Genomic DNA, 14,421 nt, shown 5'->3' with positions numbered 1-14,421 from the left:
GAAAGGAGGGTCTATGTGGTAGATACATTTCTTGATTCTGTTTTGGGATAATTGACTTCTAGGATAATTGGTTCCTATTTCATTATTAAATACAGTATGAACTTTGCAGAAGTATTCAGTATCTCCTAAAACCTATTTCTTTTCCATATAGCAGTGATATCTACTTTCAATTTAGTATCTATTCACCATCTACTACATGCTCTACTGAGTGTTTTGTATTATTTCTCTCTCTCTCTCTCTCTCTCAGTGTGTGTGTGTGTGTGTGTGTGTGTGTGTGTGAATAGTCTAACTTGTACATTTGACCAATTTCTTTTTCATGCATGTTAGATTTTTCTCTCTGACTTCTTTGTGGTTGTGGGGTAGTTTTGTTTTTTACTTAAGAGACCTGTATTGATTATTTCTATGGTTGTCCTTGCTAATGCCCACTGGCCATTGTGAAAAATCTTGTCTATGCTATACTTGTTTCTAAGACAGCCATATTACAATGCACTCTGTACATAATTACTATGAATCAGCTGGCAAAAAATAAGAAAATAATATTGGTTATTGGTAGTATCTGTTGATTTTATATGTTAGCTTTTTTAAAGATTTTTTTTTTCTCTTATTTTCTTTCTACTATTGCTACCTCTGAAGAGGCTTTTGGTAGTATTTAGATGGGTTGTGCTATCGATAGGTAAAAATTCTGACCCGGGGGAAATTACCTTTATTTTTCACTAGATGTAGGAAAGTAGATGCTGCTCTGTTTTACTATATTTTGTTACATTAAAAAAAATTTCAATGTAGTCCTATAAGTTTCTTTTTTTATTTTATCCAGTACTATTTTAGACTGTGAATATTACTGGGATTTCTAGTTCTATTCCCTCTTCTCCCTCTGAAAATCAAAAGAGCCAAAGAGTAGTAGACCTTTTGTGATATGGTCTAGTCAAAATAGCTAAAAACTAGTGCTCTCTCTTTAAAGTTCATATTCATCTAGCCCATCTCACACCTTACTCTTACCACTTTACCCACAATAGTTTAAAAAATAAAACTGTGTATATTTGTTCATTTTTGTGTTTCATGTATCATTTTCATTTTGTTTTTACTTTTTTTTCGAGAGTGAATTTTGTAAAACTTCCAGAGTAGAGTAAGTTAGGGCCATTAGAGTAGCCCTGGAGAATGAGACTTACAGTGGCAATGATTATCATACCTTGACAACTTGGGAAGGACCATGGGATGTGGAAAATATAAAGGACATTGGTTCACATTTGAACAAAGTAGAAGGAATTATTAGAAAAGCACTTAACAAGGGTGCTGATCTCTCCCCATCTGAGGTCTTCTTTCTTCTTTTCATCTAATTTTAAGCACTGATCGGTGAATTATTTCTCATTATTCTACATAAACAGGTATCTAAACTTATAAAAATTGGTTATCTTGTCTTTTAGTGCCTTTTTATTAATATAAGTTATTTGGTTTTTAAATTGTTTTGCCAATGAATGAAGGAAGTCCTATCAAAAGATACACATTTTACTTATCTTAAGGCTAACAGCCACCACGTCCAGCCTAGCAAACATTTTTTTTTTTAATGAAAGTCCAAGTAGTATGGTCTCTGTTAAGCTACTCTACTTCAACTCTGTCTGTGGTAGCATAAAAACAACCTTAGATAATATGGAAACAAATAGCATTTGCTGTGTTCCAATGAGACTTTATTTATAAAAACAGGTGGCAGGATGAATTTGTCCTATAGGCTGTAGGTTGCTGATCCTAGTATAATATATTGATTATACATTATGGTAGAGCCCTCTGTTGGTTGGAAAGAGAGGATGAGGGAAAAAAAAGTAAAGATGTATTAACTATGCAGAACTTTCTAGTTGGTAAGACAAAAAGCAAGAAAATTACAGTAATATAGAATATGTAAAATAAAGGAGGATTCAGAACTGAGTAGGTAATTCTTCAGAGGGTGTCAAATGTAGATTATGGTAAAGTAGAATGCTTATGGTTTAGTACATCAAGAACTATATCCTTCATAAAATAAAATGTAGCTGGACATAGTGGCTACATCTTAGCCACCATAGTTTTACATGTACATGTTTGGTACAGGCTCATGGTGGCATGTAAATCCAATATTTTGGGAGGCCGAGGCAAGTGGATCACCTGAGATCAGGAGTTAAAGACCAGCCTGGCCAACATGGCGAAACCCCATCTCTACTGAAAATACAAAAATTAGCCGGGTGTGGTGGCACGTGTCTGCAGTCCCACCTTCTAGGGAGACTGGGGCATGAGAATCACTTGAACCGGGGAGACAGAGGTTGCAGTGAGCTGAGAGCATGTCACTGCACTCCAGCCTGGGCAACAGAGTGAGACCCTGTCTAAAAAAAAAAAAATATGTAAAGAACAAGGTAAGACACATTTAATATATCTGATCAATTGGTCTTGTCTTTGGCCTGATACATTTTTTTAAACTAATAAATGATTACAGACTCATTGAATATGCCAGGATCTTTCAGCATCTATACTTTAAAATGGATCCACACTGAACTTCTGCGGGATGTAATGGAGTAAGAGTGGCCAGATTTATCCTCCCTTCTCAAACAATGCAAAAACCAGACAAGGTATATAACACAAGAGTTTTTAGACATTAGACAATACTGGGCAGTGATCCCTGAGAGAAAATGAGTGAGGCATCCCTACAATTTCCATAGCATTCTGCCTAGATAGCTTCCAGTCTGCAGTCTGCAGGAAGGAGATCCAAAGCAGAACCTAGTGGCCCAACTGAGTGGAGACAAAGTCAAGGTGGCTAGAATGTGCATAAGATAGTGCCAGAGAAGACAGAGCTTCACAGAGATAGAGCACACACACTGGATATCTGCAGAGGGCTCCCCCTTGATTTTTAAGCCGAGTACTGACCCGCATAAGTATGCTAGGAAACTACTCAGGGACAGGGATAAAACCACTGGAAAGGAATAAGCAGAACATTTCCTGAACTCAGATAAGATTAATAATAGTTTACAGCCCCAATAATCACAGTGGAAAAGCCTCTAATAAATTGGACATCTTTTTTAGTACTCAAAAGAATATTACATCAGTTGGAGACAAGATTAGCTCTAGATTAAGAACTGCTCTCATCTCACCTAACAAAGCTTATAAATAAGCTTGTAAAGAATCAAGTTGTTTTTGAGTAACCAACTGAATTTCAGAATAAACCTCAAAAATATATAATGAGAAACAAATTATTTGAGATGGTTTGGCTGTGTCCCCATCCACATCTCACCTTGAATTCCCACATGTTGTGGGAGGGACCCAGTGGGAGGTAATTGAATCATGGGGACAAGTCTTTCCCGTGCTGTTCTCATGATAGTGTATAAGTCTCATGAGATCTGATGGTTTTGAAAAGAGGAGTTCCTGGCCAGGCACGGTGGCTCACACCTGTAATCCCAGCACTTTGGGAGTCCGAGGCAGGTGGATCACTTGAGGTCAGGAATTCAAAACCAGCCTGACCAACATGGTGAAACCCCACCTCTATTAAAAATACAAAATTGGCCAGGCATGGTGGTGCACGCCTGTAATCCCAGCTACTTGAGAGGCTGAGACAGGAGAATTGTTTGAACACAGAAGGCAGAGATTGCAGTGGGCTGAGATCACGCCATTGTACTTCAGCCTGGGCAACGAGAGCAAAACTCCATCTAAAAAAAAAAAAAAAAGGGGTGCACAAGCTCTCTCTCTTTGCCTGCTGCCATCCACGAAAGATGTGACGTGCTCCTCTTTGCCTTCCACCATCACTGTGAGGCTTCCCCAGCCACGTGGAACTGTAAGTCCAAATAAACCTCTTTCTTTTGTAAATTACCCAGTGTTGGATATGTCTTTATCAGCAGCATGAAAATGGACTAATAGAATATTCAGCATCCAAAACACAAAATTCATAATATCTGTCATCCAATCAAAAATTACCTTTCATTCCCTGAGAAAGGCATTCTTAAAAAGTAAATAAGTAAGCCAAGCACAATGACAAATGCTTGTAGTTTCTAGCTACTTAAGAGGCGGAAACAAGAGGATAGCTTGAGCCCAGGATTTTGAGGCCAGCCTGTGCAACATAGCAAGACTGTGTCTCAGTCAATCAATAATAAATACACACATACACATGTATGTATATATAACCATTCATGCAAAGAAGCAGGAAAATACAACCCATAATGAGAAATATTAATAGAAATGGATTCAGAGATGATACAGATATTAGGATTTGTTGACAAAGATATTACAACAGCATTTCTAAATATATTCTGTATTTCAAGAAGGTAAATAAAAACATGATCCTATTAAAGAATGATGTGGGAAATGTAAAAAAGACCTAATTTCTAGAAATAAAAAATACCATGTCTGAGGTGGAAAGTACACTGGATAAGATGTGGCACTGCAGAAGAAAAGATTAAGGATCTTGAAGACAGCAATAGAAACTATTCAAAATGAAACACCTAGACGGAAAAAAAGACTAGAAAAACAAGCAGTGTAGCTGTGAGCTGTGGGACAACTTTAGGTGATCAAATATATAGAGACTAGGGATGGGGCAGGTGACAGAAAAAATATTTGAAGACATAAGGGCTGAAATTTTCCCAAATTTGATAATAACTGTAAACCCACAGATCCAAAAAGCTCAACAAACCAAAAGCAGAAGAAACACCGAAAAGCTACACCAACGCACATAATCAAATTGCTTAAGATCAGTAATAAAGAAAAAAACCTTAAAGTAGCTAGGTTTCTAAAACAACAACAACAACAACAAACATTACATACAGAGAAACAAAGATAAGAATAGCAGCAGTCTCCTCAACAGAAACCATGCAAGCTAGATCTTGGAACACAGAAGGAAAGAGATTATTAACCCAGAATTCTAGATCCAGTGAAAATACCTTTCAAAAACAAAAGCAGAATACTTTTTCAGATGTGCAAAACCTGAAAGAGTTCATCAGCAGGAGACCATTCAGAAAGCCTCAGATCTAAATGCTGCCTATAACAATTACCTGCTGTATGGTCTTGGACATACTTGAATCTCTCTGAACCTTCAAATTTTCATCTGTAAGATAAAAGTAATGCTAATTTTTAGGGGTTTTGTGAGAATCAAATAATAGAAAGGAAAAGAATTGACATTTGTTGAATGTCTTATTTATGCGAACTACATATTATCTCATTAAAAATGGAAATAACCTGTCTGGGCAACATGGCAAAACCCTGTCTCTACAAAAAAAATACAAAAATTAGCTGAGCATGGTGGTGCATACCTGTAGCGCCAACTATTTGGGAGGCTGAGGTGTGAGGAACACCTGAGCCTGGGAGGTTGAGGCTGGAATAAACCATGATCCTGCCACTGTATTCCAGCCTGGGCAACAGAGTGAGACCCAATCTCAAAAAATAAAAATAAAAATGGAAATAAAATTCCCAATAATAGGGCTACTCTCCTAACATTTTTCTTATCCTAGCCTCTTTCTTCTTGTTCTTTAATACCAAAAACTTGGGTTGTTCTGAAAGAAGTTAGTCTAAGTAACTCATCTGTCTTACATTTTGATGAAGCACTTTTTCGTAACTTAATTTGTTCTTTAGTTACCAGATAAAGTATGCTTAAAAGTGGGAATGAACAACTCTCCTTGCTAGAATAGACAAGTCAGTTAATAAATCACTTTGTGAAACAGTTAAGTTTCTTGTAAACTAAACTTTTTTTTTTTTGCCTGTGTTTTGGCTGCTTAATGTTTTTTTCAGTTATGTTTATTGAGGTATAATTTATATACTGTCTATCTAATTTTTATTATAAACCTATTGGATAGAGGCAGGAGTGTCTTTATAGTTATACATTGCCCCATAGAGTTTTTGGCACTCAATAAAATGTTAAATAATATTTTTATTCAGCATTCTGTAGACGGGAAGCATATGGTAATAAATGTCAGAGCACAGGTTGAAAATCTCCAAAAAGTTATATGATATATTCCTTGGAAAAGCTAGTAGAGATACTTTTGTGAATGAAATTTCTTTTAAAAGGGGTTCCCAGACTCACATTTTATGCAACAATTTTCTCCAACCTTCAGTTACTTTATTTACAAATTAAAATTTTTCCTTATCAGAAATAATGCATAAGTTAAAATAGTATAATACTAATGTGGTATCATAAGAAAGTATATAAATCATTTGATAGATAACATAAAGTAAAGGTAACTCATAGTTTGAAGGACAGCATGAGAAAGTATTTAGAGGCTTTAGCAATATAAATCTTTATGTTATAATATATTGTATGAAAAGAAATACACAGTGGGTAGTTCTTTATTGTTAAATTTCAGCATGACTTAGAGTTATGTCACTGCTACAGCTGTTGCAGACATTCTAGTGGTAGAAGACTTTGACTCAGTATTGTTTTTCTCACCTGAGGATTCTAGCACTACTTAATACTCATATTTTAGTGTCAGAAACACAATCATTGCTTCAGAATAACAGAAGACATCGTGAATTGAAACTTAAATTTCATGCAAAGATAATATCTCCTGGTTAATCTGTGTTGAAGAAATGGTTGACCACAATCAGGTATACAAAGCCATTGAGATAGCATATATCTAAATTTTCTTTCCAGAATTTGCTTACCCTCTGATCTGCCAACCACACTTGCTTTGAAGTTTCGGTTTTTGTTGTTTTGAAGAGATGGGGTCTTGCTATGTTGCCCAGGCATGTCTCAAATTCCTGGACACAAGCAATCCTCCCACCTCAGCCTTCCAAAATGTTGGGATTACAGGCATGAGCCACTGCACCTGGCCACTTTGAAGATTTTATTAATGTAATTTGAATGTGAAATTATCTGAATTTTTCTTGTTAACCTCATATATAAAATGTGGGATAGGGAATCCAGGCACTGCTCACTTAGCTTGGTGCCTCTGGCTCTCATAAGACTTTTAATAAAGGTGTCAACCAGGTTTGTAGTCATCTCGCTGTTCAGCTAGGGGAGGATCTTCTTCCAAGCCCACTTGTATCTGATCACAGACTTCAGATCCTCACTGATTATTGATCATGTACCTCTCCATAGTCCTTACAACACTGCAATTTATTTCTCCTAGAGTGAGGGCTCAGAGAGAGAAGGCATGTTATCAAGAAGATGAGCAAAACATACCATCACTTTTGTCATATATTTGTTAAAGCAAGTCATTAGGTCTAGAGCACATTCAAGGGGAGGAGAATGTAGAAGGATTTGAATACCAGGTTCAAGGATCATTGGCAACCATTTTGAAGACTGCCTTCTACACATATAATCCACAGATAGGACAGATCATTAAATGTACTCTAGGTGCTCTGACACTCTCTTGTTTATCCTGAGATCTTAACAAGTACTTGAATTCAATAGGCAAAATGATTTCAGTTTCACATAAAGTATTTCATTTATTCCTAACAACAATGCAACGAAATAGGTATTGTTAACCCCAATTTTATTGATGAAGAAATTGATATACTGAATGACTAGCTCAAGATTACATAGCAAATAATCTGTAAAACTGGGACCTTAGTGTAAGCCTTTTGATTCTAGATCCCGTACTCTTTCCATTGGCTATGATTGCCTCCTGACCAGTACTATGTTGCGCTTAAAGCCATTCAAAGAGAATATTATACCTCTAAATTTATATACAATTATATGAATTTTTATTATACAGAGATTTTTATACAGAGAGAGAGAGAGAAAGAGAGACAGACACCTCCCTGTCTTAAACTCTCACCTGTACCACTCCATTTAGGAGTTATAGTATTACTGAGTCAAAGTCTAATATCGTAAGGCCTGCAACAGCTGTAGCAATGACACAACTGTACACAGATGCTGGCAGCCTAAAACTACACTTAGGAGGTAAATGTTTGTTGCATGGAGAGATGAACAAGCAAAGTAAAAAAACAGACCTGGTCTGGTGGCTCCATTTCCCCTTGGCTTGTCAATATACAGAAATCATTGTGTTTCTATATTGTTTGTGTTTCAACAATTGGAATTGCAGTGAGTATGGGCAAGTTATGGTTTTAGTTTAATACTGATTATAGATAATTCTACTTTATAAGTAAGAACTTGTGTTATCAGACGAAATGCAGAGAAAGTTTTCTCCTCCATAGTTGTCTTTCATATACACAAACATGCACTTGAGTTTCTTTCCTTTCCTGTGTAATCTCAGGATTGTGCTTTTTAATAGTGGCTTGCTAATCCCTTTAGCTCTTAATGTAAGTATTCCATAGTTTTCATTAACCTGATTAACGTAGTTTTTCCCTAACCTCCATTCAAAAACTATATTTGGTTGTTGTTTTACCAGCACCCTTTTACCCTGGTTGCTGAAGCAGCAAGCCTACTGCAAAACCTAAGTGGTGTGGTATAGATGAGAGTCTAAGACTTTAATTATATGTCATTTTATTCACAACACTCAATTCCAGGAAGGAAGAAATGGCTCTGTTGTTGTAAAGGACATATTATGTGAGTATCATTCATTGTAAACCAAAAATGATACTGTATTATAGCATAGACAACAATGAGAACTGATTCTGAAAATGTGACCTGAGAAACTGAATAATAGTGAAAGTTATCAAAATGGAAAAAAACTGTTAATGTGAAATCCATCCTTCTTAGAAATACTCTTTCCTGGCCTGTTTAGTTTTGCTTTTGTTGCTTGTCATGCATGAATGAAAGTGCTATACTCTCAGGGGAGCAGGAAAGCCTCTGTGTCGGTTGTTTATTTCCTTAATCCCTCCTCCTTTGTGATTTTTGATGTCAGATCTAAAATGGAAAGCCTGTAAATATAATGATTATCACATGGATAATCACCTGCATTAGGAACCGCCCTGCTTTTCTATTCTAACCCGAGCTGTTCTCCACATGTCACATCCACTCTGTGGTTGGATTTTAACCTGACTGCTTCATTAGATTTGTGAAACTCAGTACAAGGCGCCCTGGGGCAGCACAGATGGGGACTTGCTTGTTTTCTTTTCTCACTTTTACTGCCAAGGCACACTAAAAAGTCCTTTTCAATTTAGTGCCATCAGTTCACTTGGAATTACCTCTGATATTTGGAACCTGTCTTACTCTTCTGCCCACCATCTATGCCTATTCTTTCTTGCTTACTTTCTGACCTCATGCCTTTTCTTTCTGCCTCTGCATGTCATGACTCTGACAACTAAAATTCTGCTTAAAATTCTTACTGGGTCAAACTGTTCCCTCGTGTTGTTTTGTTTGTTTTGCTGACAGGGAAAAATAAATGTTGTTCCCTCATTGTATCTACAAACACCTTCAGATCAGAGGTTAGCTGTGGGAAAGTCTGCAGTGATATGAGCCAGCTGCCTTCTCTAATGGAGTGACTTGGGGCACCAGTCCAAGATCAAAGGAAGGTGGGAGGAAGTCAGAAGATAAGATCATTTTAAGCCACAGAACAACAAGCTTAGCTTTTCTGGTGATAGGGTACAGCTCAGCAAACCTGTGTGAGGGGGCACTAAGACAGAAAATTGAGTTGACTTTTCTTAAGTACATCTTTCCTCAGTCAGAAATATGTTGCTGCTTGAAATAGTTTATAGACATGGAAGTGTCCTAGGGCCTGGTTTCCTTAAAAGATAATAATTTGACATTTATATATGTGTCTTCCTGCAATTAGTCAGCTCCATACCATAACAGATCACAGTTAATTTTTAAAAATAATTTTTTTGGGCTGGGCACAGTAACTCACACCTGTAATCCCAGCACTTTGGGAGGCCAAGGCAGGCGGATCACCTGAGGTCAGGAGTTCGAGACCAGCCTGACCAACATGGTGAAACCCCGTCTCTGCTAAAATTACAAAATTAGCTAGGCATGGTGGGTAGTCCCAGCTACTCGGGAGGCTGAGGCAGGAGAATCGCTTTAACCCAGGAGACGGAGGTTGCAGTGAGCCAAGATCGTACCACTGCACTACAGCCAGGGCTACCAGAGCAAAAGTCCGTCTCAAAAAAAAAAAAAAATATATATATATATATATACACACACACACACACGCACACACACACACATAATTTTTTACAGTTAATTTATTTGTATGAGCAAAACTGGACATTAAAAAAATTTTACTATATGTGAATTTTGAGTGTTTATGGCTTAGTGCAATTTTAGTCCTACAGATTCTTCCTTTGAACTTTGTCTTACAGTCCCCTGGGGTTCTCTCATGTCTCTGATGAAGTTCCATATAAATAAGTGGTTCTAGTATAGCTTTTTTGTTGTCTTTTTCACGTAAGAATTTGCTTGGTTCAGAGTGACAGCTTGGGAAGCACTACATCAATAGCTTCTGAACCTTATCCTATTCCTTGATATCGCAGCCAGCAAATGTTATTGACTATGTGATGTACAAAGCTCTAACCTTGCTTGCACAAATTGACCAGTTGTCAAGATCAATATTTATTTGCTTATTTTTGTCTACATGAACTAAGGCTAACTTGGTCAGGCTTATGTTTCTCTAGTAAATAGCGTAAGGAGTTGTACTTTCAGCTTAACACTTTCTGTTGACTTCAGTGTTTAGCTGTAATCATACATTTTGACCTTTCTAAATCCTCAAAATGGTTCTCTAACCTATAGGTTATTAGTACATTGGACCATAGGTGCATACATGTATTTTTTTCCCAATGTCTTCCCAAATTTCTGCTGAAGACACTGACTATACTTTCTGCCTTACATGGCTTGATGCTGCAGTCGTTTTAGTTGAGTTGGATCTGCTCACTACTCAGGCTCAAATCCCATCCTTCTATTAATATCTCTTGGCAAAGATAATTTTGGAAGAATGTAAGTTAAGATGTAGAGACTCTTGACAGTTGTCTGCAGTTTTTTTTTTTTTTTTTTTAAGAGGGAAGTAGAGTTGAAAAGTAATATTGCCTCCCTTTTCTATCAATCCCAAAATTAAAGTATATGCACAAAGAGTAAAGAAAAGGAAAGGATTTCATTACACATATGTATTTTTGTCATTCAGTAACCTGTTATAAGAGCCTTAGGGTATATAATAATCATCAGATGGTGTCCTTGAGATATTTAAAATCTAGAAGAACTTTGTGTACTAAAATTTTTTAACCATATGTATTTTTAATGCTCAACTATTGTTACCCTGTCATCTTATATTAAAGAGGATTTTTGGACTGTTTATTATAAAAAAATTCAAACAAAAAAGGAGACATTGAACCCCTACATAGCACATACACCTAGATTTAACACTTGTTAACATTTTGCCACTTTTGCTTCACTTTAATTTTTGTCTGCAGTATTCTAAAATAAATTACATATATCATGACATTTCATTCCTAAATACCTCAGGATTCATCTTAAGAATTAAGGACTTTTAAAATCAACCTGATAATTCCTAATATTATCTAATTTCCATTTCAGATTCAGATTTCTCCCCTTGTCCCAAAAATATCATTTGTAGCTAGTTTGTATAAACCAATTAAGGTTTATACATTGTTCTTGGTCATTTTCCCTTTTCTACTTTATCATTACATTGACTTGTTAAAAACATTAAGCTAGTTGTCCTGCAGAATATCCTACCCTAGAAATTTTTTCAATTGCTTTTTCTGTATATACTTTAACTTGTTCCCCTATCCTCTGTATTTCTTATAGGCTGCAAGTTACTGGACTAAGGTTTTGATTAATTCATGTTTAAGTATTTAAGTCAGAATACTTTATAGGTGGTGCTGTGAACTTCACACTGCATCATAACAGAAGGCAAAGAATATTTGGTGATCCCACTATTAGTATGATAAGTGATAGCATCGATCACTGGGTTAAAGTGATGACAGCTTGATCCTTTCATTATAAAGTTATGCTTTGCTCCCGTGACCAGCATAAAATCTGGGATACTTTGATTCCATGGAAATACCCAGTTCTCTATCATCCTTTTTACCCAATGAATTTAACATCTACTGAGGATCCTTGCCTGCGTAAGTTTCATTATGAGGATTGCAAAAAGATGATTTTTCTGAATTTATACATTTATTAGCAGGCATTCTTCTCTACATAAGAGCTTTTTGAGAGGTATTGTTTTAATTAAAAACACAACCACCAGCATATTCCTTGGATTGTCTTTCTTTGCTGAGGTCAGAACACCTGAACTCACTGTGGCAGCTACAGTAAAAACATGTACTACATCTTCTTTATTCCAACTTGTGAAGTGTGTTGACATTAGGCTGCCTTTTTATTATTATTATTATTCCAAGGGAAAAAAGAAATCTTTATTGCTGTAAGAATAAAAATTGAACTATGTGGGTATATTGAGATAATTGTATAAAAAAGAAGACTGAATGAGTTTCAAAAAATGGATTATTTCTTCATTACCGAGCACTTTATAATTAACTGTTCTTTTTTTTTTTAATTTCAGGAAGCTGCCACTTTTGCTAGAGAGCAAGGCTTTGAGGTGAGTTAACCCACAATTGCACACTAAACAGATCCTAAAGGTTTTTTCTAGCTGATAATGAAGTTCTTTTGGACAGTGATTGATGTGCTATTATACTCTCAGAGCCTCGCAGCAGTTGCCATGGAAACTTGGCAGTCGTCATGGTTTCTTTGTTCTGCCAGCACAGTGTTATGACGCACTCTGCTAGGTCTGCACCCAACATCGCCTACAGATGTTATTTATTGAATTTTGAAAAGCCTCTTGGGAAGCCAAGAGGTTGGGCACGGTTTCAAGCTGCCTCTGCAGATACGGGGCCTGTCAGTTTGTTCAGTTAAAAAGCTACCTCATTAGCTGCATTACATTTCATAAGGATTCACTGCTAAAGCAGTGGTGGAACAAGACCAAATAATGAAATATAATGTCATTTAAATAATTTCAGCCCCATCACATGTAGATTATCATTATGCAAATTAATTTCTAAAAGGTTGTACTTAACAGTTGTTAGGAACTGATTAATTTAAATCCTGCTTTTATAAACTTACTGTTTGAACCTATCTTTTCTTCTTTCTCCCTCTTTTTTTCTGGGGAGAGGGAGGTAGCATAAAATATACACACATTTTCTGAAATAAAATATCAATAATTGGATTTAATGTCTAGGTCCTAATTCTGTTTTCCTGATACAAGTATTATCCTGTCAAGATTCAAAACTCCATGTGGTCGTTGTTGGCAAAATTGAGATAACCATGTTTTTTATCTGTATAATACCCCTCTTCCAACTGATTGTTAGAAAACACTGACTAATATGAACCCAGGTTAACTGACAGAGAATTAACTAAGTTGGAGTCTTTTATGACTATGATATTTATTGAGTGAACTATGTAGAATGCTGTGTTCTTACAGCAACTTAAAATGTTTCAGGGTAGTAATTTTTTAAAATTTAATCTAACCACAGCTGAAATGTAGGAACTTTCTTTTTATTTGCTTATTCAGTATTGTCTATCAAGTAGGGAAGAGGTGAGTGGTGATTGGATAGTATTGGTAAGGACTAGTAAGCTCACTTTGAACTCTAGAGAAAGATATTATGTGAGTTTGTGAAACTCTTGTTTAAATGTAGTAAAGGCAGATTATCAAGCAACAAAGTAATACATGTGCATGTTATTCATGTCATCAGACTTGACAAACCAGACATAGAGCTTCCCCTTCATAGAGGAAGGCAAGGAACATGTGATACAGATACTCCATTTGAAAGATCCTATAAAAGAACTACTCCAGAATAGGAAAACCTTGCTTCTCAGTATTCAATTATTAGGAACTGTGATAGTTTCTTACAAGTTTGCTCTTTTGTGCTTTACCATATTATAGTAAATCTAGGGTTAAGTCACATACAGAAAAAGGATTTCCAAGTAGTGGGTTTTTTTCTAATTTAAGTTTCACGTTTTAATTTCCCAAAATGGTAATTATATGTAGAACAAAATGTAATCACGGGAATATTCAATTAAAAAGTCAAATGTTTTGATCATAAGAATATAAATAAAACTTTTCAGGAGTTTTTTAAAGTTTTATTTATTTTAAGTTTTAATATTTAAAAAATTATATTATATGTTGATACATCAGAATTCCCCATAGAAAAAAACTTTCAGAATATACATTTGTATCCTGTCAGTTTACTGTATTACCATAAAAAAATGTATTTTTGGTTCTATAAAATAACCAATTTTGTAGATACTTAGAAATATAACTTGTGTAACAAATAATCATGATCCTGTAGTGTCTACATAGCAGTTTTTTAAAAATAGTTTATTAAGCCTGATTAATACTTTTATTTCCCCCTTGAGCTACTTGCTTTTCATATGCCTGGTTTACATTCAGTCATAGAAACAAACTACTTTTTCTATTTTCTACTAACTAGCACTGTATTAACCTTTCCATTAGTTCTCACTTACTGATTCTAGAATTGTTTTTGCTATAAATCTGCCATAATTGATTACAGCATATAAGCAAAATGATAATGATTATAATCACATACCTTATTACCTCCTGACATAGCAAAACTGCTCTG

The 14,421-nt window shown here is 35.7% G+C and overlaps 1 protein-coding gene across 4 annotated transcripts in view; it reads left to right on the top strand.

Annotated features, from left to right (window-relative positions):
* Window positions 1–14,421, top strand: part of ADK (adenosine kinase) — a 567,868-nt gene that overhangs the window by 427,101 nt on the left and 126,346 nt on the right. For all 4 annotated transcript variants that reach the window (XM_025396542.1, XM_025396539.1, XM_025396541.1 and 1 more), the window contains one exon: window positions 12,348–12,383. In XM_025396542.1, coding sequence (XP_025252327.1) covers window positions 12,348–12,383 — 36 coding nt within the window. The remainder of the gene's footprint in view (window positions 1–12,347; window positions 12,384–14,421) is intronic.

The sequence above is a fragment of the Theropithecus gelada genome, chromosome 9 (genome assembly GCF_003255815.1).
Source record: "Theropithecus gelada isolate Dixy chromosome 9, Tgel_1.0, whole genome shotgun sequence".
NCBI lineage: Eukaryota > Metazoa > Chordata > Mammalia > Primates > Cercopithecidae > Theropithecus > Theropithecus gelada.
The sequence above is the reverse complement of the archived record's forward strand: the minus strand, read 5'-3'. Positions and strand labels throughout refer to the sequence as shown.